This window comes from Watersipora subatra, chromosome 8, assembly GCF_963576615.1.
Source record: "Watersipora subatra chromosome 8, tzWatSuba1.1, whole genome shotgun sequence".
Classification (NCBI taxonomy): domain Eukaryota; kingdom Metazoa; phylum Bryozoa; class Gymnolaemata; order Cheilostomatida; family Watersiporidae; genus Watersipora; species Watersipora subatra.
The window spans coordinates 61,297,234-61,324,910 of NC_088715.1; the positions used below are offsets into that span (position 1 = coordinate 61,297,234).

Consider the following 27,677-nt stretch of genomic DNA (forward strand, 5'->3'; position numbering starts at 1 on the left):
TTGTAACTAAGGCTATCTTTCTATTTCTGTCACAGTCAGTTGTATACATATTTTCATTGAAGAAACTCAACACCAATTACTGCTTAACGGAAACTTACTCCATATGAATCTTTAGTAAGATCTAGCAAGGCAATAAGCGCTAGTAAGGCGTGAGTGAGTAAACTCTTGTTTCTTTTGCCTTTTAATCAGCAGCAAGACCCTCCCCGGCCTGCCGAGATTCTGAGCTAGTAAAGAGAATTCCAACTACATGTACTTGTATTAGAAGACAGAGAGTTCAATTGCACTCCACCTCAAATGAGGTAGAAAAAATACATAACTTTAGTACTATGCAAAAATAAAAACATAAGAAATCTTAGTAAAACAGTGTATGCAAGGATTGAAAATATCTGACAAAATAACCATAATAATATAAGTATGTCAAAGGGCACCAATTATCAGAGGTTAATCTATTTCAAGTAGAACAGAGTGAGAATGTGTGATGATTGGAATTGAGCGAGGTAAAGAGAAAGCACCAGATGCTGTGGCATTTTCTGAGCGGCTCTCCTGATTGCTGACTTAATTTAATTTTCCTTCCTTGTCTTTACTACAAATATTATTCTTTGGTAACTAACCAATCAGCATGCAGCAAGGGAATACCATAATTTGCTATTCCTCCTGTAAGCTATGAACTAGTTACTATCATCTGAATTGTTCAAAATGAAATGTAAATTTTGAGTGCATATTTGCTTTGACATATAAGAAAATAATGATTTCCAATGTATGATGTCCAAAATTTTTGGAAACAATAGTATGTTAAATCACTACATATGTACACCAGTCCTTGATAAAGTTAAATCAATACACCAGTCCATGACTGCTCGAATAATAATAAACAGCGATTCATACGATCCCTTTTAGTTTTAAAATCATGAGAAGATTAATGCGAGTGGTAGAAATGGTGAAAGACACATTTTCGAATAATAAAAATAAAAAGTATGCATTTTGAAATTATTTCTGTACAATGAGTGAAACCATCAAGTAGTTATCATAAAGAAGCAAGTGATGTAAATAAGAGTCTAGAATGATTGAGTGTGGAACATTTCCACTCCGCATGAGAAATCCCACTCTGTTTAGATGGATGCAAAAGAAGAGAGAGCGATAGAGAGAGGAGGGAAAGAGAGGAGGGGAGAGAGAGGGGGAGATAAAAAGGAAGAGGGAGATAGGGGAGGAGAGATAGAGAGGTGGGAGAGAGAGAGGGGGAGAGAGAGATAGAGAGAGGGAGGAGAAGAGAGAGATAGAGAGGGAGAGAAAGATCGAGAGAAGGGGCGAGAGAGAGAGAGAGAGAGAGATAGAGAGAAAGGGGGAAAGAGAAAAATAGAAAGAGAGGGGGGAGAGATAGAGAAAGGGGGTGGAGATAGATAGAGGGGAGAAAGAGATAGATAGAGGGAAGAAAGAGATACAGAGAGGGGGAGAGAGAAAGGGGTAGAGAGAAATAGAGAGAGGGAGCGAAAGATAGAGGGGGAAAGAGGGATCAAGAAAGGGAGAGAGATGAGGGAGAGAGAGAAGGGGAGAGAGAGAAGGGGAGAGAGAGAAGGGGGAGGCAGAGAAAGAAAGAAATGGGGGAGGGAGAGAGAGGGAGGAGAGAGGGGGGAAAGAGAGGGGGGAGAGAGAGGGGGGAGAAAGAGGGGGAGAGTGAGAGAGAGAGGGGGGAGAGAGAGAGGGGGAGAGAGAGGGGGGAGAGAGAGGGGGGAGAGAGAGGGAGGGGAGAGAGAGAGAGAAGGGGGGGGGGGGAGAGAGAGAAGGGGGGGGGGGGGAGAGAGAGAAGGGGGGGAAAGGGGAGAGAGAGAGTGAGTGAGATAGTGAGAGAGGAAGTGAGAGAGGGAGGGAGACAGGTGAGAAGAGAGAGAAATTTAGTATTTTAGTATTTTTATATAATTTAGTATTTTGTAGAATTTATTTGCTTTAATCCTATTCAAAAGTATTTACTGTGAAGTTTTTTGCCAAGGAACGAATTACATGAGCTACAACGTATTGTTATATACTTCCTACGACAGTTTTAATATTTGTATCAATTTCATGGAGGTTTGACTGTGTATGGTCTAAGATAAGGCAATCTCACATTACTGAAAAAAATTGTTGTATGAGTAGCAACAAGCCTATTACTGCAGGGAAGCATGGTATTAGTATGAAGTTGTCTGTGTGATATCTCATTGCTCAACTCAACTTACATCTCAGCCATCTTTGCCCGTGTCTTTGCGGATAGATTGAGCCCTGTGTTGGTGGCAGCATCCACAAGGTACAATATCACAGTGAATATCATGGCAACACACAGACACACCTGCAACGGAGTGTCAACTATACGCTAAACAGGTAAACTGATAAATGATATTCTTAGCGTAGCTTCCCATGAGAGTAGCAGCAGGTGATGGAGCAAAATGGATTCACTACTTCTTTGCAATAAAATTCCAATGTATCATAAGTTTTAAATTATACATACAACATTTGAGATTTTAAATTATAATTAAATAATAAACTAAAGTATTTGAATAATAATAAGGTTTGCAGGAACAAGTGCACTAATCCTTCTGCTGTTCAAAAAGACAGGTTGACTCATGCTAACAAAATCCACTGACTCAAAGTGATGAAGCAATTCATTAACGTTCTTCAATGATTAAATTACGCGTGGTGGCGGAGTTATAAACCGCTTGTTTCACTGCAATAATTAAGATAACCATTTTATAACTGCTATATGACAATGTACAATTACAAAAGGAAAAATGATGACTGCTTGCTGCAAACAGCTGCTAAACACGACTGCTACAAACTATAGCCGAGCGACATGTCGATTTGTGTTGACATCATTGCCATATCGACATGGTCATATAATGCGAAGCCCATATCAATCGATATAAAGCATAATATTCGTGGTCAATTTGTATATATTGTTAATAAACCCCTATTTATGATTAAATAATATATACTGACCAGTTTTTAAGTGATTTATTGCTTGTGTTGTCAAAACTAATTACAGGGCACCCTCAGGATACGATTATTTTGATATACGATTTTTTCACCTTACCAAATGGAACATGATGGTTTTTAACCTCGACATGCTAGTGTCATTTCACTATACGAATTCAACAAGATTTTTGCCGAGTTCAAATTTGGTAATCGATGTGCTTATTATGTACGTCAAAATAACAAATATGCCGAAATTTTGCTTGCCGAAAACATTTTCACAACGTTTGAAAGAGACACGATGACCGTTTTTTCTCAGTTCAGCAATTCTAGCATGAAAAATGGTAATATATTCCCTTTAATATAGTATAAATGTTGGAGTAGCGATCCCTCCAAGCAGAAATCAGTGGTCACACAACTTCTCTTAATCTGCTAACAAAAACTCACCAAGTATGTATTAAAAAAGAACATTTTCGAGAACAGCATCGCTAGGGCTTTTTTTGACGAAATAGGTTGAAAAAGGTTATAATCAGGTCGGCTACAAGTACTGGTGAAAATGAAGAAAGAAACTGATAAAATTTTAGTGTGATAAAATTTTAGTGCTAAAAAGTTGAAATTCAGTAAAATAGTCAAAAATACAAACTAAAACTTAGCTTTTAATGTGTGTGTTTAGTAATATCAATTTATTTGAGGTGAATTCAAAATTCATGTTATATGTACATCTGTCTTAAAGGTAAGAACTCTCTACAGTACATAGAACTGCTCATAGCACATAGTAATCTTACATTTTAATCCAGATCATAACCAATAAATACATTAGATATACTAAAGTTACTGTAGGTAACTATAGTTACTGAGGTTAACAAACTATTTTGTTACTAATGTACAGTAACTATGTAATAATGTATACTATGTAATAATATACTAATGTACAGTGCTTGTATAAAATTTTGAGGATTTTTACCAGGGGATGTTTGCATTATATAATTACTGTGGTTTCTATACTCCTATATATGATTTTTCACCATACAATGCCAACCCTAGGACGAATTAAAATCATATCCTGAGGGTGCACTGTAGATGCATAGTTAGAAGTGCTATTGTGAAGTGTAAACTTGGTGAATTAGTTGAACACTGCGGTGAATCTAGCGGTGACCACCAAGTCTTACCATCAAAAAATCTACAAGCTCTGTAGGAAAAGTTTTATAATAAACGAAGCTGATCTTACCCAATCAAATGCCAAACAGAGTCAAACTTTCAAACAGAAGCTACACGCAGAAGTGAATATTTACGTGGTTGTACCAGCTATTACAGTTGAGGATGGACACTTTATACTGCATTATCAAAAAGCCAACTACAGTTCTCTACCACCGCTCAGCAATATGGTAAGATACTGCTTTGTTATACCAGCAACAAGCGCTCCAAGTGAGCGGGTGTTTAGCATTAGTGGCTACATTGATAGAAAGCACCGCGCATGCATGAAACCTTCTATTCTTCAGAAATGACTCTTCCTTGCTCAGAATTTGTCGTACTGATAAAACGCTATAGTTGAATTTCCTTGAGGCTTGTTTTGATGGTTTAAGTTTGTAGTAAACTATTTTCCCATTTCAAATACTGTAGCTATTTGCTAGCATTTGGTTTCACTTCAATAAGACCTTCGCTTATTGCACCGCAAAATCTAACATCATTAGCTTATTTCAAAATGGATTGCAAATATTTTATCGGATATCGATACTGTAGATATTCCTTGCATATCATATCGAAACACAAATAACTCATATCGCACAGCTATACCACACACAGTTGCCTAATACGACTGCTGCAAACAGCTACCATTTACAACTACAGGGATGTAAGTAAACCAAAGGAGTGTAAGTAAACCAAAGGAGTGTAAGTAAACCAAAGGGGTGTAAGTAAACCAAAGGAGTGTAAGTAAACCAAAGGGGTGTAAGTAAACCAAAGGCGTGTAAGTACACCAAAGGGGTGTAAGTAAACTAAAGGGGTGTAAGTAAACCAAAGAAGTGTAAGTACACGTACCAAGTAGAAAGTTATAAGTATTAGATAACCCTTAGAATCGACGAGTGAACCAGACACTTGAGAGACTGCTGCCAGCCCAGCATTCTGTACGCTTTGCATCCTGTAATGAAAGCAGTTATTAGCGAGACCATAGACATGTCATAGACCATGACATGCACGGCAGGTGTTGCTATGACACGCAGGAGTCCTGTGTCACCGCAACAATTCATTCGCTTTACAAATGAAGCAAAACATCTGTTTTTCAGTCATAAGAGTGTAAAGATCTGATACAGGGACTTTGGAAAGACCCCCATACATGCTTGTCATACCACTAAAGCTAACAGAGATGCTCCTTCTGCTCCATTCTACACACCAATGTCTACGCGGACAGGACGGAGCTGTTGCCCAAATCATCTTTGTAACCTAGCGTCACAATCTAACCACTAAGGTGAAAGTACTATAAAACAAGATTTCATAAACACATTCCAACATAAATATGAGTAGTTAGAACACCACACTTCGCGCACTTATTAACAATGAAGTAGCCCAAACATAAACAAATTCAATAATAAAACTTATAAATTATATGAAATTATGTCAACTAAATTATATATTAAGATTGAATAAAGTATTAGGTATTATTAAAGCACTAAGTATACATGATACTTGGTAAAACAGGTTTGTATTATCAACTCGTGTTTACGCTAAGGAGAGTTGATTGAGGCGTGGCCTTGACAATTCAGGGGACAGCCCATCGAGATAGAAATATGGAGCGAGTCTAATTTGAAATACACAAATTTTACACCAATATCATATATTCATATAAATTTATTGTTTTATATTTAATATTCCCTACATTTTATCTCCAATAATTATAGCAAGAATATCCACTTTCACTGTTTTTCAAACACTTTTGCAGAAATCTTAAAATTTTGATCCCAAGATGTTGATGCATATTTTTCTATCATTTGCTGTTTCATTTCCAGAAAAACCGCTTGTATTGTCTTCCTTTTTCCACAACTACTAGCACTCACACTAATCTTCAAGCGATTCATAGTTTTCAAACTCAAAAGTGAAATTATACAAAGTTTTTTTTAAGATTTTATCTGGAAGTATCGGTATTTTTCTATCATTGGTGATTGTTTTTGTTGTTTGAGGTGATTTGACTGTCAGGATGTTTCAAGATTAAAACCGATAAATCTTTATTGTGATTAAACCGTTCAGATAGAGTAAAAGTCTGATTAAGATGTCTATAGTTGTAAAGAGACAGACAGAATAGAGACGCGTAATGCTGCAACTTGTACGCAATAGCTGATATCAACTATAGCAACGATAATAACTAGTCACATCATTTCACATCTATTTTGATTCTGAGCGTGTGGACAGCGATCAAGTTTTATCAATGTTATTCTAGAAACATCCTGGCAACCAGATTACTTCAAGCATCAAAAACAATCGCGAATAATAACAATACTGACACCTTTTGATAAAATCTACAAATAATTTGTGGAAGTTTATCTTTAAGAGAGGTTATGAGGTGTTTTAGAATCAAACTATGCAAACCTGAGCTGGGTGTATAGTAAGATTGGATTTAACAAAGTTTTTAGAAGCTTTGCCAATGCAGAAAGGCAGAAATCTGACATTGAATAACTGGTATGATGAGATCAGCGTAGGTCAAGGTTTAACTGCATCAGTTTTAGACCCTAAAACAGCTCCGTATACTTAGACATTTTGTAAAGAAATTATAGCATTTTTTGTGAGTGTCTAAACCATAAAATGGAGGGTGGGGTAAATCCATCCCCCATCTGAGTGTAGTTATTTAGCTAGATGCTTACTTATAATACGATACTTACAGCCCATAAGCGGTGCCAAGTTGATTATCTGGGATGAAGTAGGAGACTAGAGGCCATAGAGACGCTGCGAGCACGCTATAGGCAACACCCATAAATATCATGGCAATGTAAGGTGAGGCAAATGTGAATGCTAAGAGTCCATGACAACCTGCAAAAAGGTGTCACTTACAAAGCTAGTGAGCATGAGAGTTACTCACGACAAGCATAGACATCAAGACATTCAGCATAGACATGAAAGCATTCAGCTTAGACATACGGATATTCAGCTACGATTTGCAAATACTTAGCATAGACATGTGGACATTTAGCTAAGACTACGGACATAGATTTTCTGAATGTCTGTGTCAATAGTTGACACCTTTAATAACTTTGACATCATCAGCGTGTGAAGGCAAGAGAAAACTATTCAACACATTGGCAAATAGACGCACGATGTAAACAAGCCACTTATTGGCATATGGACGGACGTAATAGGTAAGTGGACCAACCTAATGTAATAAGAATGCCAGTCATGAGCCAGAAAATATTCTTGCCAGACTTGTCGATGAGGAAGCCAAGGAGCGGAGAGCAGACTGCGGACAGGATGTAGACGAGACTATTGACAACACTGGCTTGTGCATGAGCCATTCCAAACTTCATTTCAAAGAAAACTCTAGAAAGAACGGAAAAGCTGCGTGAAGGAATAATTTCAGGAGATGACAAACCCTAAACCAAGCTGAGTAGATGGTTGTTGAACAAGTTCCTTGAACATTCGCTCTCTCTTAAACAAAATAAGTAAATGTAGAGCTGGAAAACTTGACCCCAACTATATATACGGGTCAGAGAATGACCCCAAAGACGGCTTCTTTGAAAAAGCAAGTAAATGCAAGTAACTTGTATACAATCTCTGCTCTGCATGGCGATTATAAACCATGGGTAAAAAAATTCATGCATGTAGTTGATCTAACCAAGGTTTAAAAAATTGTGATTATTTCGATAAAAATTGTTTTATCAATTTAAACCGATTTCTTGATTTTTATGACAAATTTGAATTTATCGCTAATTCTTGATAATGTAAATTGACTGTGTATTGCATTGCACGTCAAAATGCTGGTGAACCCAAATATCAGTACAGCGTCGAACATGCTTTAATCGGACTAAATCTTATACTTTTTGCATTCAACGGTCATATAAATTTATAATGAACAAATGACATGTAAGTTAGAAGAGTAGAAATACTAGTGGTTTTACACAAAATACAAATGAAACCAAAGACATAAAAAGTTACTTTAAATATTTAAGCGCATTCTTCCTGAGTGTGATCGATGTGGTTGGTTATGAGACATATGAATATCAGTTACTTGGTTTATTAATACCTAGCAGGTGTTTCACTTTGTGCCACTGGTGTACAGAGGGGGTTAGTATCACTAGACCCTTTTGCTTGGTGATTGAAATCATAACTAAGAAGCTAATTTTACAACCAGTCTCCACAGACACAGAGTCAGCTTTTAAAAGTTAGCAACTTACAGTAAAAATCCCACAATCACATCGCAAATCAACAAACACTATAGATAGCTGTCATGAGTTGGTGTGCGGGTTACATCTACCAAAGAACTTACCTTCTAGCTAGTATATCATTTAGAAAGTCTGTTATGTCTACCCAATTTATACAAACGAAAGTGATACTTACAAGCCAAGACCTATGAAAGGAAAGACAGTCACGTAATACATAACACAGATGATACAAACTATCCAGAGTTTCCCATTTATCATTAGCACTTTCAAATCCTTTAGGGTGATTGTCTCTCCTGCAATAAAACAACACAACATGCTACATATGCAACACCTAACTCTGTACAAGTACTATAGATACAAGTACAAGCATCCTTTCTGCCGAGAAGTTTAAAAGATGCAAGGGCATGTTGTATTATGGGATTTGTTAGGCTCAGGCTATATTGGTGTCTGAGCTCAAGGCAGTACAGATGGTCTTGGTAATTATGGTGAGTGCATAAAGCAGGATAAAGCTAGTGGGTAAAGCTAGTAGATAAGCTATTGTAAGGCAGTATAGGGGAGGATATAAGGCAGTGTAACGAAAGACGGAGGCTCTTCTTCATCTTCACATCAGTACATGTGAGTACATCGATTTATACAACATGGCGCAGTTGACAAAATTCTGATTTTTTTTTCTTTGTGTGTTAACGTTAGCGATAATTTTTCTGGTTACGGGGTAAGTTTAAACGGTTGATTAGACCCTTTCACGGGCGTGCAGGCGAGGTGACGGGAGTTAGGGTGGTGCCCGGGTGGTGTTGTGAGGTGTTGTAGGGGTGAAGTAGCGGTGTTGTTGAGGTGTAAATATTTATTATGTATTCGGAGGTGGGAATTACACTAATTTTATACGAGTGGGGTAGAGTGGATTGGTGGCGTGGGATATATTGTGTCGGGTAGAGATGGAGAGTGGGTTTCCGAAGCTGGTGTTTGGAGAGCACGGTGATGGGTCGTGGGAGAGATTCATAGAGGAGATGAATTTATGTATTGAGAGTGCTGTTGAGAGAAGAGGTCACGAAGGTGAAGGTGTCAATAAACGCCCTATTATGAGAGGTAGAGGTAGGTTAGTGCCACTATTGAGAGCTATTGGGCAGTGGTAGAGAAGTATTGAGGGGTGCAGGGTTTGACGTAGATGGCGTAAATTCTACTTATGAAGGGGCAGTGGAGGTTTTGCAGGATTATTATGGTAGACAAGAGAGTATGTTCGTAAAGGGGCATAAGTTCCTTACGGCTAGGCAGGCACTTGGGGAAAGTGATAGAGAATATTTACAACGGGTAGAGAGTTTGAGCAGATATGCAGAGGTGACTAACAATAATGATAGGGTAAGGTTTGCCCTTATTGTGGCGGTTAACGGGTTGAGAGATAGAGAAGTAAGCAGAGAGTTAATGAAGAATGCCAATCTTACTTGGGCATTATTGCAGGAGGCATTTAGGGCTCGTGAAATGGCCAACAACTCTGATAGATTTTTGAGAGGTGAGGGTAGAAGTACCGATTTAAAGAGTGAGGTTAAGAGAGAAGTAGCAAAGGTATCAGAGTTTGATAGCCGAGCGCAGTACAGGAGTAATGATAGAGATAGAAGTTATGATTCAGCAGGTAGATCTTCCCCTAGGGGTAGCCCTAGGAGTAGTAGAGAGTATTATGGTAGTGAAGAGCAAGATACTAGTAAATATGGGACAAGATGCCGGGAGTATAACAAGGACAGTGACAGTAGAAAGTATAGAGATAATAGCAGGGAGAGGCATGTCTATAGATATAGAGCAAGCAGTAGAGAAGGCAGAGTATGCTACAATTGCAAACATAGTGGGCATGAGATGAGGAGTTGTCCCTCCATTAAATGTTTTTGTTGTGGACAGCGAGGACATGTATCCCGTTATTGTAGGGATAGGAGAGAAGTAGGTTATAACAGGCGAGGTAGTAGCAGGCGGTCAGGAGGTAGCCGAGATAATAGCTACGAGCGATATGGTATCAGGGATAGTAGTAGGGAGAGGTACAGGGGCCGAGAAAGCCCCCGTGAGATGAGAGACAAATTGAGTAGGTACAGGGACAACAGTATGGATAGGTTTGAGGGGGAGAAGTATAAGGAGAGGCGCGAGACGAGCCGGTATGATGAGGGGTACCAGGATAATAGTAAGGGCAGAAGTGTTAGATCCTCTGGTTATAAAGATAAATATGGTGAAGATCAATGACTAGGCCAGGGAATTGTGCAGTATTTAGAAGTTAATGGAGTAAATGTAGAGTTTACGTTTGATACTGGGGCTGAGGTGTCAATATTAACCGAGGCAACAGCCAATAAGTTGAACCTACGGTTAAAGAAACCGTCGACAGTTTTAGAAACTGCTGATGGTAGTGAGTTAAAAGTGGTTGGAAATGTAATAGTTCATTTGGAAAGTAAAGACAGGCATATGGATGCTGAAGTTCATGTGGTGAAAGGATTGAGAACAAACTTTTTGGGCATAACTGAGTTGAAGCTGCTAAAACTATTTACTGTTGTAAACGCGTTATGCAAAAGTTTGAGCCTGTTAAGGAGTGTAGAAGTATTAAGCCAGTTAAGCCGTTTTCGTCGAGAACGATTATTGCTGGGTCAAGTTATGTTTCAGATGATGTCGAGTTGCAAAACCTGACAAATAAGTCTGACAGAGAGAGCAAAGTTAAGAAAGGTCACACAGGTCAAGATTGGTGGACTTGTAAAACCAAGGGAGTGAAGAGTAGCGAATACATAGAAATTGGTTGTCAGCGGGGGACAGCCCAAGGCACCAGAGAGGTGCAAGTGTCTATGGGGTATGATAGAGAACACAGTCACGATGAGGTAAGGGAAGGTGTTGAGAAAGTAGCTGAACCAATGTCTGTAATGAAAAAGTTTTGCTCTTTTTTAGCCGAGGTATCCAGCAATGGAATGTTAGACAGAGAAGGTCATGAGAAAAAGGTAGCAGGGATTGAAAGAGAGGAAATGGAGGTGCGGAGGAAGTCGAAGGAGAAATTGGCTAAGCTGAAAGCCAAACGGGAGGCAGCAGTCATGGAGTTGGAAAATGTCAAGGCATTCAGGGTAGTGGTGCAGGAGTTAGCCGAGGTTCAGAGCAGAATTGGTGGTAGCAGACCTGCACTGGTTGCAGGTGAGGTCGAGCTAGATAGGTCTGGGCCTATGCCAACTCCCAGCTCTGTGGTGCCATCCCCTGTGCAGCCGGTTACGGCCCAGGTGGAGACCTCCCACAGGAAGCCTGTCGAGCCTGCCTCTTACTGGGGAGAGCGAGGTAAAGACGGAAGAGACGGAGATGACGTTGAGGAGTCATTACTGACCCAACCAAAAGACTCCGGGCTAGTCAGGGTTGGTGGAAGTAGTGTTGGAGATGTTGGTGGAAGTAGTGTTGGTAGTGACAGGGGTCACAGCAAAAGTATTGGTAGCGGCGGAGGTCATGGTTATGGAAAAGCCAGTGCAGACTGGCAATGGAGCTGGCAGTAGCGAGAAGAGTACTTTAGACGGTGGCACAGGGTCAGACAAGCCAGAGGCATAGCCTATGGAGACTGCCCTAATGGAGTCAGGTAACGAGCAACACAAGTAAGGTAAGTTACTATGTCTGCTTGTTGGTAGTGATGGAGTAGCCCAAAACAAAAAGAAAAAAAGAAAGGGCATGTTGTATTATGGGATTTGTTAGGCTCAGGCTATATTGGTGTCTGAGCTCAAGGCAGTACAGGTGGTCTTGGTAATTACGGTGAGTGCATAAAGCAGGATAAAGCTAGTGGGTAAAGCTAGTAGATAAGCTAGTGTAAGGCAGTATAGGGGAGGATATAAGGCAGTGTAACGAAAGACGGAGGCTCTTCTTCATCTTCACATCAGTACATGTGAGTACATCGATTTATACAACAGTGAAGACAAATCTCTGAAGAACTTTTCATGGTATTGATATGGTGCTGAGACAATTTTTATGACTGCAGTCGGTATTGAACAAGCCCATAGCCAAATCTACTGCCACTATTACACAGGCGTTAAATGCTTTCATTCCTCAGTAGAGTATATCTCGTTCAAACAAAAGAAAGTCAGTGCCACCTTCCCAACATGAACAGTATACATCCTGATGCACGACATTTCTAATATGTGGGACACAGTATGAAATTATAACCATACCCAAAATGGTGAGAGACGGCTAATCTATGGTTATAGAGAACCATGCATGATTAGACCTTGCGACAGCTGTCACAGGTTCTCATTACCCATGCTATGCAGTTTAACACACACACCACCTTCAGTGCTAAACCGTAACTAATACATATCACAGTTTAAAATTAATGATTATTGTCCAAGTAGCGCTTTGACCTAACTCAAAATCGCAAGTTTGATGACTGAGCTGTTGTCTCCTCATCCTAATGCGCGTGCATCCTACCACATAAAAACCCCTTAATCACTGTGTTATCTAACTGTCCAACTCCTACAGGTTTTAGCCTATCTATAATAAAATTCCTTATTGCTTGAAGAGTAGGAACAGGTGGTTCCAAGTGCTCTCAACAACCCTAAAAATAGCATGACACTGGAAGGCTTATCCTAGAGTTACAATTGACTCACGAGAAAGACATCAAAAGTGGCATATAAAGATGACATTTTATGGTTACAGCTGAACAAATGGAAAAACAGCTTGAAACACAAGGGTTTATTCATGTCCATGAAAACTTACACAGAATGCAATGAGAATGTATTTACATTAAAAACTTGATAGAGAATTAGTGAAGTCATAGGAACATTATAATATTTGGCAAGATGGCCAAATATCATAACATTCTTATTCAAGATTTGCCCACGTATGAAAATGTAATAACAAGACATGACTAGTAGTTACAGACACTCTGAGTATAGTTTGTCAGTCTCATCACACATTGAACAAGCTCTACTATAGACATATATAAATTTACTTCTCTATCAATGTCATTGGTCTGCACTTAAACAGGGTTTAATTCATATGGACATGTCTAAGTAAAATAGATTAGGTTGAAACGGATTTGCACTACGATGAATGAATATCTCATCTCACTTGCTACGCGGCACTGACTCATTCCAGCGCCTGAAGATTGCACAGAAGAGAAACATATTATTATGCGAATGTGATTTAGTACTTGCTAATCCATTATACTAATGAGTAAAGTTGAATTAGTAATTGCTTGTTTACAGCTGGATGTAGAATGATTGTACATCCAGCTAAGGGCATAGTATATCGAGTGCTCTTCATAGCTTGGCTGTACGAAATTTCGCATTACACGCACGCACACATCTATGTAAATCTACACTACAAACCATTTCATAAGTTTCTATAGACTAGGAAACAAGAATTAGTGCAAGTTATTATAAAGCTTTAACCATTGTTTATATAAAACCATGGTCAGGTATTATGATATGCTCACTGTTTTAGTAGTTTCCATCTGCTGACAGATTATGAATCAATATTATGATACTCCGGTGCTGAAACCCAATTTCAATACCGGAGAGTGATGAGCGTGAAGCACGAATCCGTCAGTACAATGTAAATAGAAATGACTCATACAAGGTAAATATACTTTTATACTCATCAATTCCTTTATTACAGATCAACTCGTAGAGCGCTGCAGCTGTTGTACTTAGCTTATTTACTATTATTTTATATGTAAGAAATAATAAAAATATGTAAATAAAATATAAAATAATATACACCCATATTGTTCGATGACATTTATCAACCAGTATATACATACATGTTTAGATAACTCCCATTATGTCAACCAGTTTAGGGTATGTTTAGATAAATCCCATATCAATTGGTATATACGAGTTCAGATAACTTCCAAAATATCAATAGTTATATACAAGTTTAAATAACTCCTATTATATTAACACCGGTATACACAAGTTTAGATAATTCCAATTATATCAACCGGTATATGCATGTTCAGATAGCTGCCATTATAGCAACCAGTATATGCATGTTTAGATAACTCCTATTATATTAAACAGCATATACACACTTAGATAAATTCCACTATATCAACCAGAATGTACGTGTTTAGATAATTCCCATTATATGAACCGGTATATGTATGTTTAGATAACTCCCATAATATCAACCAGTATATACATGTTTAGATAACTCCCATTCAGCTCCCTCTTCTACAGTCATAACCAGTCTTATTTTAGCACTAAAAACAAAAATTACAAGTAAATGGATATAATTCCCACGCACCTGTAGTGGATGCAGATTTTCCGAGTACTTTCTTGGCTCTCCAATCAAAGAAAGCCATGGCAAGAGCACAGCAAAGAGAAAACAAGCACGTTAGCATTCCTACAATAGACAATGCAGTTGTTATGATGAGAAAGTTCCTTATGGTATCCTACAGACTTTTCTGCATATCTGAATTACATGATAAATAAAATAATAAGAAGAATGGATGAAAATAAAAGGATATCACAGAGAGGCCAGATAGTGATAGTTGAGTCAGTTGGACAAACATAACAAAGCTCAACTTATGAACTGTAAAGAAAGAGAGAGTGGAGAGGAGATAGTGGGAGAGAGAACGCAAGAAGGAAAGAGAGAGGGAAGAAAAGAGAGTGGAGAGGTTGGAGATGGGTTGGAGCAGAGAGGGGTCGGAGAGGAAAGGGAATTGAAAGGAGAAGATGGAAAGGAGGGGATGGAGAGAAGATGAGGAGGGGATGGAGAGAAGATGGAGAGGGGATGGAGAGAAGATGGAGAGGGGATGGAGAAGAGAGAGAATGGCGAGGAGAGGAGATGGAGAAGGGTTGGAGAGGAAAGGGAATGGGAAGGATGGAGAGGAGGGGATGGAGAGGGGATGGAGAAGAGAGAGAATGGCGAGGAGAGGAGATGGAGAAGGGTTGGAGAGGGGTTGGAGAGGAAAGGGAATGGGAAGGATGGAGAGGAGGGGATGGAGAGAAGATGAGGAGGGGATGGAGAGAAGATGGAGAGGGGATGGAGAAGAGAGAGAATGGCGAGGAGAGGAGATGGAGAAGGGTTGGAGAGGAAAGGGAATGGGAAGGATGGAGAGGAGGGGATGGAGAGGGGATGGAGAAGAGAGAGAATGGCGAGGAGAGGAGATGGAGAAGGGTTGGAGAGGGGTTGGAGAGGAAAGGGAATGGGAAGGATGGAGAGGAGGGGATGGAGAGAAGATGAGGAGGGGATGGAGAGAAGATGGAGAGGGGATGGAGAGAAGAGAGAGAATGGCGAGGAGAGGAGATGGAGAAGGGTTGGAGAGGAGAGCGGTTGGAGAGGAAAGGGAATGGGAAGGATGGAGAGGAGGGGATGGAGAGAAGATGGAGAGGAGATGGAGAAGAGAGAGGATGGCGAGGAGAGGGGATGGAGAGGAGAGAGGTTGGAGAGGGGTGGGAGAGGAGAGGGGTGGGAGAGGGGTGGGAGAGGAAAGGGGTTGGAGAGGGGTGGGAGAGGAAAGGGGTTGGAGAGGGGTCGGAGAGGAGAGAGGGTAGAGACAGGATGGGTTGAGAGGGTGGAATGTTGGAGAGGGGGAAGGGAAGTTTTAGAGAGCGTTTAGGGTATGTTAAAATTATAAGAATATGACAAAGCTGCAAGCTCTGTAAGGGGAGGCAGGTTGGAAAATACGATGAGGTTCGCACAATACAATGGGACTTAACTCAAACAATCATTCCAGTTAACCGCAGGTAACCTTCAGCTGATGAAATGAAGCAATGAGTAAAACATGCTGATGATTTCTAGGCAAACATAATGATTTGTAACAAGTTACAACAAGTTCACTTAGGCCAGGCTCAGACTATGATAAAATGAATTCCAAAGGTGTTAGAAATGAACACAAGAAAATAATAGAGGAGAGTGTGAGACGCTGGTGAAACTTACCGAGGTAAAGGGTAATACCAAGTGTTTCATGTGTCTCCCTATCTGAATCAGACTTGTAAATAGCGTCATAGAGTGGCTGCATGACATTCATATTCACTGTACTTCCCTACAAAACAAACCAATTGTCAACTTTCTTACTGCTTGACATAACAAGTAACGACTTCAGCATTTAGTCTGTGCTAGTAGATTACCTGTATTGTCTTTTGAATCTTTAAATACCACAATGGCAATGTGTCTATTAAAAGTAGCTTCAGTTTAGTTTTCTAGTAACTTCCTCATTGCTTATCCTAGGCAGCTAACTTTACAATTCATAATTCTGACCTTGCTATGACCTCGATAACTAGAAGGCATGACTACATTTGATAATTTCAATAACCCAGCAAGGAAAGTTGGGAAAGATGAGCCAGCAGGATACATGAGTCAGTGCTCATAACAGGTTTTACTTGAATCCTTTTGCTTATATTCTACCAGTCAATAATATACAAGGTACTTGTGTCCTTGACACTAAAGCCACCATTTTGGCAAGAGTTTTAAAAAAAAGCAAGTAAGTCTTCTCTCAGGCGAGTGAATAAAATTTTATCATAAGATATCTATAGCATAATTACTGGGTAAATATTATACAGCCAATTTGTTGTGTTATTGAGTTGCCTTAAGGTTACTCCCTCTTTACTGCAAAGCATAAAATCAAAATTTTTTTCAGTTTTGAGCCAAAGTTTTGGTTATGTAAAACCTACTCCATAAAATAGATGGGCCATTGACACATGAGCCAAGGACACATGACCTAGGGATCCATGATTCAGAGATACATGGGCCAGGGATACATGGGCCAGGGATAAACAGGGTCATGGATACATGGGCCAGGGATACATAAGCCAGGAATACATGGGCCAGGGAAACATGGGCCAGGGATACATGAGCCAGGGATACATGGGCCAGGGATACATGGGCCAGGGATACATGGGCCAGGGATACATGGGCCAGGGATACATGGGCCAGGGATACATGGGCCGATGGGCCAGTGGTCCATCTATTTCACAATTGACTAATGTATCCTGCCACCCATTCGCTTTACCTTCAATATTTTTACTACTCTACTCTATTTTTAATTTTCCTTATAATCCTTAATAAAACTTTAACAAACTGGCCATAAGCAATACATCAATATTAAAATGATGACATCACGACAGTAGTGGGCCCATGTATCCTCACATCTGACGCAAGTATCCTGGTAGATAAGATACTTGAGTCAGTGATTTAAAGGTGTGACTACACCCAGGACATTGGTTTTCTCAGCAATATAAAATTGAATTCTTAAAAAGAATGCGTATCTAATCAAAACCTACAAGCTCGTTTGGATATCTGTAAAACTTGTAAAAATGTTGCGAGTAAAATATGATACTTTCCGTGCCCCCCGTATTCCAACTCTCCCTCATATAACGAAGAAGACTGTTGCTGACACATGAAAACATACTATACTATATATATATATACTACATACTATGGTTATCAACAGATCAAGGTGACCTTAGTAGTTTTTATAGTATTTCCATAGATTAATGACATCTTTCTTTCAGAGATGTATAAAGGAAGGTTAATAATAGCAGCAATGAGCTGCAAACATACTAGGTGAGCCATTCCCATATTAAATGAAGATTAGTGTATCTGTAATCATGCTAAATGACAACACCCTACACAATTTGGCAAATATTTGCTATAAGAACTGTGTCCATCCATCTGAAGCCACGCAAAAGACGTTAGGAAACAAGATAACGACACACGATAATCAAACCCAGATATTTGGAGTCCCAGCCAAGCGCGCTACCATCTACGTCACTCGACCACCTTTCCACGTCTAAGAATAAATATGTACATATTTATTACACATGATGATCTCTCATGGCACACAGGACTGCTGTTATAGAGGTCTTTACTATAATAAGAGCTGTCTCCGTTTGTTTATCCGAAACCAGCGTTACAGGATAAAACTTTTTTTTGGCGGGACTCGACCTCATGACATTCAACTAGTTAGACCAACACTTTGACACCTGCACAAATCAACCCCCTTCCGGCATTTCAAAATAACTGTGCAAGTACTCATTCTCCACATTTCATCAGCACACCTGACAATCTACTTCAGCACCCTAAACTGTTTAACTAAGAAAATAAAATAAATGAAAATGTTACAATCATCAGGTCGATAAGCGACTACTAATAAAAGATGACATAGCCAGCCATCGATTTTGGCCAATAAATTGTACAGGATAACAAGGATAGGCACACGATTGGTCACTTCAAAATGTGAAACAATAGAAACCAGATGCCACCAGTTAATAGGTGACACCGATCCATGGCATAAACAGGGTAAACAAGGTGCCACTGGTAAACAGGTGATACTGATCCATGGACTAAACACTGTAAACCAGGTGCCGCTAGTCCATAGGAGACACTGATCCATGGGATAAACACTGTAAACCAGGTGCCACTGGTCAACAGGTGACACTGATCCATAGGATAAACACTGTTTACCAGGTGCCACTGGTCAACAAGTGACACTGATCCATAGAATAAACAGTGTTTACCAGGTGCCACTGAGCCATGGAACAAACACTGTAAACCAGGTGCCACTGGTCGACAGGTGAGCTTGATAAAAAAGATTAATGCAAACAATACTCACAATCCTGGCAAGACTCAGTTGCAGACCGAACACCATATTGAGCTCTTTGCCTTTAAACCAGCCTACGGCATACGTGTTTTGGGCTACAGCGAGAGACTCTCCACCTATACTGTAACGCAAACACAAATGCAGAGCGATATCAGCGCGAAGCAGAGGCATAATAGCAATGCTACATAGAATACTTTAAACATCTGTGTATATCTGAAACAGTGATAAGGCCAAATAAGAGATATACACAGCAAAGCACTTGATAGCGGGGGAGGGGAAGAAGAGATCGAAGTATTCAACAACCTCTCAACCATACGTGTGTTAATGACTTCTGTGCTTCACAGTCAAGGAGAGCAATGACAACTCCGATAGCCTTTAAGGTGTGGTGTTATTACTATAGGAAACCAGAAGCGCACTTTAAAACACGAGCTATGATAACAATATTAGAATAATGAAATATTGACTAACAAGAAAATTTTGTACTACCAAAATTTTGAACAATGTCTTAAAACGAAAGTACTAGATTGAGATGTATTATTGAGATGCATTAAGCACTGAGTATTACCATGAGAACTTCTACAATCTATACAGTAATAATAGCTCCACACTTGGATTGACACCAAAACCAATTTGAGATTTGTCTCCCTTGTTCTACCCTTTGAGGGATGATGAGCGGGTGAAATGCTAATGATTACGCATGTCTGTTGCAGACAATGAATATAAATATGTCGCAACACATTTTAAAAACTGTCCTGTTTTTATTTTTTAGTAAGGCTATATATAGAAGAATCTGCATGCACTGTTGTTGTAATATTTAAATTGTTTTGGTAAAACGTTAAAACAAAATCTAGTTATTGCTATATCAATATTACATTGCTCATATTATCAGACACAATAGAGTTAGCCATAAGAATTAAAAATCAAATCCTAAAAATAAACCTTGGATAATAATACCACTTTCAAAGCACTAAATCTTTAGCGCACTGAGGATCTAAAGGACTGTATAACTATCATCCCAAGAATTGAAGTTTGACATTGCCATGGGCCACAACTCTTGAGCTGAACTCTATAAATTGTTTCGCGAGCTTATTAATACTTAAAACAAAGTCATCTGCTCTGTAATTTTTTCCCAAAATGCTTCAGACTTTGTTGCTGTCACGCCTCGTGTGATGCGTTTTAACCAGTCAGCTGCTGCTTCACTACGACATTAGTTAGCAGGTGTTTTTGTGATAACAATGTAGTCATTATTTTATACACACTAAGAGATCCCACTTTGCCATTGCAAATGTGTCTGTCTGTTAGTCTGTGTAAACCCGTATGCGTTTTCACATTTTTTTGTCTGATAGAAACCAAAACGCATCTTCGTGTGCATTCAGGACAATTATACTAAATACTAGTATAATTAGTAAGTCATTCAGTATAATTATATAGAGAAGACAACTCACCCAAAAACAAATCTTCCGATACACATTAGTATGTAGCCATTTTCTATGTAGGCTCCAGTGGCAAATAACAGCTGTAAAGACATAATTGTACAGTTACAAATACATACTAGCCATTATATGTAAAACAGCCGGCAGCAAACACTACCTTATACCTGAGATTTAACAAAATAACATACGAAACTTGGCAATCGCAAATCAAATACAAAAACTTTTGCTGCTAACATTAATTATAATGCAATATAATAATAATAATATAATGCAATATATCACAATTAGACTGATTATTATTTTTATTGGTCCATATTAAGAATTTAGGCAAATCATTGGTCCAGCTGACGCACGCAGGAAGTGCAAGCACTTTCTTATGTTCTAACATAATCTCCCAAAGATAAACAGAACTCTAACAACACAGCAAGATACTAAGGCAATCAGCAATCAGGCGTTTGAACAATGAGTAGAATTTATGACGTCTTTCAAAAAATATCGCTCATGAGTTATGAGCCTGCCTAGAACTGATTATCACTTCATAAAGACTTACGATGAAAAAAGTAACCAGAAAACTTGGTTGTACTATACAGTAGCAACTCTACTTATAAAAGATTATATACAAACTTTCCAAGTTTCAAAACATTTATTCACAGAAATTTTCCTCCAACTTCCGAAAGATGTTTCTGGGTACAAAAGCTCGAAACGCTTTCCGTAATTTGACAGAATGAGGCAACCATTATTCTGTCATCCAAGATAGAATATATTATTTAAAAGTTACATGGAATTTATGAATTAATTAAAATTAACCACCCCAAAAAGGTTCTCACTAATCGGGCTATCTCTCACTTCGATAATATTTCCCTTACGCATTTCAGAAAAATTGTTACAAGTCGACAAAAGCAAACATCATTAAATTGATGCTTCACAAAACGCCAGTCAACAGCTGCTGAGAGTGAACATGAACTAACGATGAGTAGGGACGGTGATACATGTAGCACAAAAAATGATACTAAAAATAAAAAATAAACAGAAAAACAAAAAAATGAAAAAGCAAAATAAATTTCAATTTCACTGTGTTTGATCATTTTGAATATACTGTGTGTTTGGAATTTGATATGAACGTTAATTTGCTGTTAGTGTTTTCATCTTCTCTCAGCTGTCAACTCTTTGCCACCTCCCTCCACCTTCGCAGACTGCATCCTCTCAATCCCCACAGTCTTCATTAAAGGTTGACTTGCAACAAATTTCACATTACAGTTATTTAGTATCAAAAGATTCACCATGTTTTACTCTGTTGTGTTGTAGGTGCAAAATATATGGGAATGTGATTACAAGCTCTTAAAAGCTCAAAAACGAAAAGCCGCCGTAGATTGGAATCCGTTTATTTCTCTGACGTAGCCATGACAGTTTGGTTATTGTCTTATCACGTGATGTCCTCACGTGAATTGAAAGGCCAATAAAAAGCTCAATATAAACTTATCGTAGCACTAGTCTATGACAAACACTTCGGGTTTTACCGAAGACCCCGTATCAAATATAGATGCTCGCTACTTTACCGTTTTGTTTCGGCTTGAACTAATCGTCAAGTCGTAATCTGATCATGCGACTCAATACTTCGAAAATGATTTTTGCAGCACTTTTCGATTATCACAGGTGACCAACAGGCTCGTCATGATTATCAGACAATGATATGTACTCCTTCAAGGTAAGGTTAAAAAATTAAACCAATTTTAACGGTAAGTTATAATATAACACTGCTAAAAGTGACAGCATTACAATGACGATAAAATGGATGCATAAGAACAATAGACATAGTTTTATTGAATGCGTGAAATATATTTGTGAAAATATTTCGACAAATAAGGTTGCGTGAAAGTGTAAACAGAAACCATCTACCACAGCTACATCATATTTGAGCCGTTTTGGAAAGATAATCCAAACTACGGTGGTCTCGTGTGGCTGCGATTAACTGTTCGTTTTTGAGCTTTTAAAAGCTTGTAATCACATTCCCACATATTTTGCACTTACAACACAACAGAGTAAAACATGGTGAATCTTTTGATATCAAATAACTGTAATGTGAATTTTGTTGCAAGTCAACCTTTAAACCTAATCTGGCCAGCCAATGTCAAAGGTAAACAAACATACCGTTTGCAGTTTTATTCAGTATTTCTTTCTTCTTTTCGTGAGTACTTGGCTAACTATTATGCAATAACATAATTCTAACGTGTACCCTACAGGATGAAAATATTCGCGGAGCTGAGTTTCGCGCAAATCGCCTTTCTTATGCATATTCGCGGATGAACACGATCACTCTCTATTAAGAGTTATCCCATTGCAGCTAGCAATAGAGTTAACCCTTTGCATGCGTACACCGCGTGCTTGAGTTTCTATTTAGCTGACAACTACAAATCGATCATGCTAAGCTATAAATTTCTTACTACGTATAGAAGTTTTCACGAATATTCATCGTTTAGGAGGTCTTTGATAAACCAACAAATTTTGGTAAGTGATAAGTTTTTTCAAAAACCATTTACTAAATTAATAATTGAATTTTACTTTGGTTCTTTGGTAAAACGCAATATTTATTTTTTCCATCCCTACCGCTTCGTTATTCGTTTTAGTGTGAAAGAGGAGCCCAATAATCTGCACGACCCATTTTCAGTAAAGCTAATAAATGCAGACTGCGCAACGGTTGGTCATCTACCCCGTGAAATAAGTAGAGTAAGCAGCTTTTTCATCATACACGGATGCACAATGACTGCAAGGGTGGTGGATGTCATTACTAGAAGAACACCCATCATTCAAATAGGTCTTGAAATTGAGGTAGAAGTGACCGCAGCTGCTAACGAGGAGAGCATATCTGTTTTAAAAACGGAACAAGAACGCCCTTACGATCACAAATTTTTGGCCAACCGACAGAACGTTGCAATAGAAAGCCACGAGGAGAGTTCTGATGATAACTGCCTTGCCAGCCAAATAGTAGCGAGAGAATCGCCTTTAATATCTACCCGACGGTGACAGCAATATAGCGCCGCTATTACCAAAGTCACTAGTCAGAGAGCACCATTACACGCTAGTATTTACTTATCAAGAGTATCAGTTTTATTTTATTGCCAGACAACCACCATATGGGCCAAACTGTTTTTATTTACTCCATTCATTGGTTGTAAAATTTTATTTGTATTTGAAATATTGTATTTGTACACTCAACTTCATAATTATAATATATTTATACATAAGCTAATTCAAAAGCTAAGCATAATTCATGCCAAGCTATAAATCTTTGGCTTCATCCAGAGGTTTTCATGAATGTTCATCGATTCGGAGTCCTTTGGTGAACCAACAACTCGTGGTAAGTTATGAGTTTTTCAATGTAAAGAACTGCAGGAGATTTTTTTAGATGATGATGATGCCGCGCCGAATAACTTGTGACAACATTGAATAATTTGGTAAAGAAGTGTGATGCATTGGCAATAGAGTTAACTCAAAGCCCCGGCGATGATTTTAAAAAAATTTAGAACTTGGCTACGTTTACTACTTCTGCCTAGTGACTAGTTTTTAATTTGAGGCAGTGGTTATTCTCTCTTGTGTTTAAAAATAGAACTAATTATTCGCGAAATTTAATAATTCGCGGAATCGTCTGTTTGCAAAATCGCGAATTATTAAATCCATCAAATATTTTCATCCTGTAAGGCATTTGTTATAGGTTTTACTATTTTTATAATTAATATTATGTCTGAGTTTTGTGAAGTCTTGGACCGGATTAGGGCATTGATTTGGTAAAATGTGTTCCTAATGGCAAAGGTTTCTACTAACGAAAATGACTTCCGGAACGAATTAATTTTGCAAGTAGAGATATTGCTGTACTTGACATCTACCTAGTTGCTTATTCGTGATTAATAAATACAGTGAGACCTCTACTTATGAAATTAATTTGTTCCGGAAGCCGCTTCGCAAGTAGAAAACTTTGTAAGAAGAAACAGATTTTATCATATAAATGCCCCAATCCGTCCCAAGACCCCACAAAACTTGGATATAATATTTGCATAAATTATAAATACATGTAACGGTTAAAACCTATTACTAGTAAATGTTAAAATTTCATTGTTATATTACTACCCAATGAGATGAGGAACAGACAAATTACTAACAGAGCTAACAAATGGTAAGTTTGTAAACATTTGGCGTTGGCTGTCTAGATGAGGCTAAGTGGCTTGTGGTTTTGTTTTGAACATGTGTCTTGAGAACTTGAGGAAAAACCTTATTAACATCGCAATGAACTGAAACAAACTGTGTCACAATAAAAAAATGCAGAACTTGAATAGCTATGAACTAAACTTATCCTACTCTTTATGCGACATTTGATAACTCCAATTTTTACTGGGTTTGTAAAACCAAACACTTCTCCTCGCTGACTTTCTCTAACACAAGAAACTGAGTCAGGCGCATTGTACATCGTACCATAGCCATGGGAAGCAAACAGGCAAAAATATGAAAGGCCATTTGTATCTAAAAAAATTTTTGAAGTCGAAGTAAATGTTCTATCAAAAACCGTTCTGTAACTTGAAAATTTTGTGTGCAGAGGCTTCACTGTCTTAGTTGTCTTAGCAAAGGTTGAATATTATCAGTAAGTTGCCCTTTTGTATCATATTACTAAAGGAATTGAGCTCATTGGACAAAAGAAAATTACTGCTATGTTGTTAGTTTTCAATATAGCAGTTTCTTTGTAAGTCATTAAAAAGATGGGTAATGAAAATAAACAAATTACAAATTTTCCTGAACCTCGATATTTGATTTTTAAAGTCTCAAAGGAATATAACTTTTGGTTGTGTAGGCCATTTTTCAATCATGTAAAATTGGCAATTGAATGCTCCATTAGGCAGATGGCACGAAAAAAACTGAGAATTCAAATTTAGTTTCAACGTGAGTCAGAAGAAAAAGTGGTTACTTCGCACAAATATTTTAGATGTCGATGTGACACAACATGACAAGTGCTCAAGACCAACTAGCAGTGTACTTGATGGAAGTAGAACTAGTTTACCTGCCCAAGCAGACAGAAGCCAGCAAATATGATAGCACCGAGCCGCACACCAAACACCTTGTCTATCAAATAGCCACCGATGAAGGCTAAAACTATATTTGGATACGAGTACCTGCAAAACAACAAAGCGCAATTCCACTGATCTCCAACTCGCGCAGACAGAATAACTATGCTAATAAACAAACTTACATAATGTGTGAAAAGGAAACTAACGAAATAAAAAAGAGGTGATGGCAATTGACTAGTAACCACAGCTGAACAACTAGCATATTTTCATAAAAAGCAATGTATACCAAGCATCCAAGTCACAGACTTAAACAAATGTATCAACGAATGGTTGCTATTTAAGACACAGCTTAAAAGCAAAGATTCTAGGTAAAAACATCATACGCCGAGCATATAAGCAGTCACACCAGCCATATTGTCAGTGTCATAACGATTATTTCCGAGATAAATAAAAAGAGACTAACAATTAGTCGAGCTTATATATCGGCAAGCTTTCAGTTTTGTCAGCCTTGAGCATAGCATTAAAAAGTCTCGCTATGTTTTTATTTTGAAATTAATTTGTGATAAAATCCAATCTTGCGAAAGCGCGTAATTACTCGGCTATAGCTTTATGTCTAAAGCTCTAGCCTAGTTGCTTCAAAAATAAATATGGCAGATAATCTGTACTCCTTTTTCGAAACTATTCCTACACTTTACATAAATGAAAATATGATACAATTAGCTGTGCTACCCGGTGTTGCCCAGGTAATGAAAAAGTATTTGGTGAAAAAATTGATTTGTATTTAACATATAACAGCATCTGCTATTCTAACTTTCAAACTACATATCATGAGAAAAGTGTTTTGTATAGTTGAAATAAATTAAGAGAGAAAATAAAAACAACTGTAAAGGTTTTCAAACTTTGTCAAACAACTTTAAAACTTCATACCATGAAGAAAATGTTTCATGCAAGTCAAATAAATTTAAAAAATATACCAACTATAAAAGGTTCAGAGGTAAAAGTGAAATAATTAGCAAGTAATGGCTAAATTAAGTCGGTTTTGCTATGATTACAATAAAAGATGATTCGGTAATTATACAATTAATACGAACTGAGAAAAAAAAATCCTTAATATTTAGAAGTAATAAAAACAATTATTGCATAGAGTGTGTGTGTGTATAAAAACGGTTACTGTTCCACCAGAAGCTATCCATCAACTTTGAATACGATGATACTGGTGCCTCTTAATACCGGCACAAATGTAAAAATGAGATATATCGTAATGTCTTCGTCTGACCGAACTAAGAGATAATGCCGAGGCTTTTTCCACGTATACGATATTATTTTCTGCGTTAGAATAATTGACCCCAGATGTAGTAATTGAACCTTGCCTTGACCCCAGATATAGTAATTGAACCTTATGAAAAAAAAATTTAACAGAAGCATTGTAACGCGTGGCAGCATTGGTAAAATAATCACCTTGCTCTATAGCTGAAATTACAGACATATCAACACACATACTTTGAGAAATATATATACATGTATTAGGTGAGAAGTTTAGCTTCTTCTTATCTAATAAATGGTTAATAACCTCAAGCTTACATAGAGTAAAACATCATGAACTGTTCAGTGTTTAAAGAGAGATCAGCCATCATTGTATCTTGCATGGCAGCAGGATTATCGTAGCAGAAATAGGAGCCTGCAAGTAATAAGATACTTTCAGAGTTTTGAAGAATGAAGGTAAATAACTTAAACAAATGCTAAACCTAAATTTACTTTAAAACGAAAGAATGAATACCTGCTGATTACTATGCCTGAATGACGCACTGAATACTAAAAAAGCTTGCCACGGCATATAGAGCAGCAGGAGCACAATTTCATAAAACTATAGGGATTTAACACAGATAATGCGTGGCTTAGCATGACTAATACACATAATACGTTAAAATTTTGTTAAAAGCTAGCAATAAATAATTCCTAACGTTGCTAAAATTATATCATATATCAATATAGTTTTATTGTTAACGAGTGATCAAATTCTACGGAGAATTATCCTGTTAGAAATTATTTCCTTACCGAAGCTCAGCAAACACATAAAAATCAGGACAATGTATCGATGCATATAACGTCTGGGGTTGCATGGTAACGAAGCACCACAATCAGATAGTTCGACCTCCTCTTCCATGTCTTCTTTTGGCACAAGGGGAGTCCCTTCGGAGCTAGGAGAACGTACTCCATCGCGAGTTTCCTGATCGTCAGCCATCTTTTCTGTCATGTGACCGTAGAATGTAACCAGCATGTGACGTTCTATCAAACGTTTATACCCTAGTAAGTTTTCGTTCATGTTGAGAGTTGTCCTCTTATGAAAATGTTTCAGTGACAATGA

At 38.1% G+C, this 27,677-nt stretch overlaps 1 protein-coding gene across 1 annotated transcript; it reads right to left on the bottom strand.

Moving 5' to 3' along the window:
• LOC137402148 (lysosomal dipeptide transporter MFSD1-like) lies at nt 1-27,567 on the bottom strand. The gene is made up of 13 exons (XM_068088619.1): nt 27,368-27,567; nt 26,894-26,990; nt 25,306-25,417; nt 20,274-20,344; nt 18,841-18,949; nt 16,167-16,272; nt 14,529-14,627; nt 8,476-8,593; nt 7,295-7,458; nt 6,807-6,954; nt 4,975-5,074; nt 2,208-2,317; nt 1-583 (listed from the first exon to the last, which is right to left on the bottom strand). The coding sequence occupies exons 1-13, from the start codon at nt 27,564-27,566 to the stop codon at nt 556-558; spliced, it is 1,461 nt and encodes a 486-aa protein (XP_067944720.1). The 5' UTR covers nt 27,567; the 3' UTR covers nt 1-555.
• Nucleotides 27,568-27,677: the final 110 nt, after the last annotated feature.

Bases quoted from the DNA above. Each gene is read 5' to 3' on its own strand.
- LOC137402148 (XM_068088619.1), bottom strand. From the start codon at position 27,566: ATGACAGAAAAGATGGCTGACGATCAGGAAACTCGCGATGGAGTACGT. The intron at 20,345-25,305 runs GTAAACTAGTTC...ATGTCTTTACAG, and splicing joins GCTTCTGTCTGCTTGGGCAG to CTGTTATTTGCCACTGGAGC. The intron at 7,459-8,475 runs GTAAGTATCACT...CGTTCTTTCTAG, and splicing joins CCTTTCATAGGTCTTGGCTT to AGTTTTCTTTGAAATGAAGT.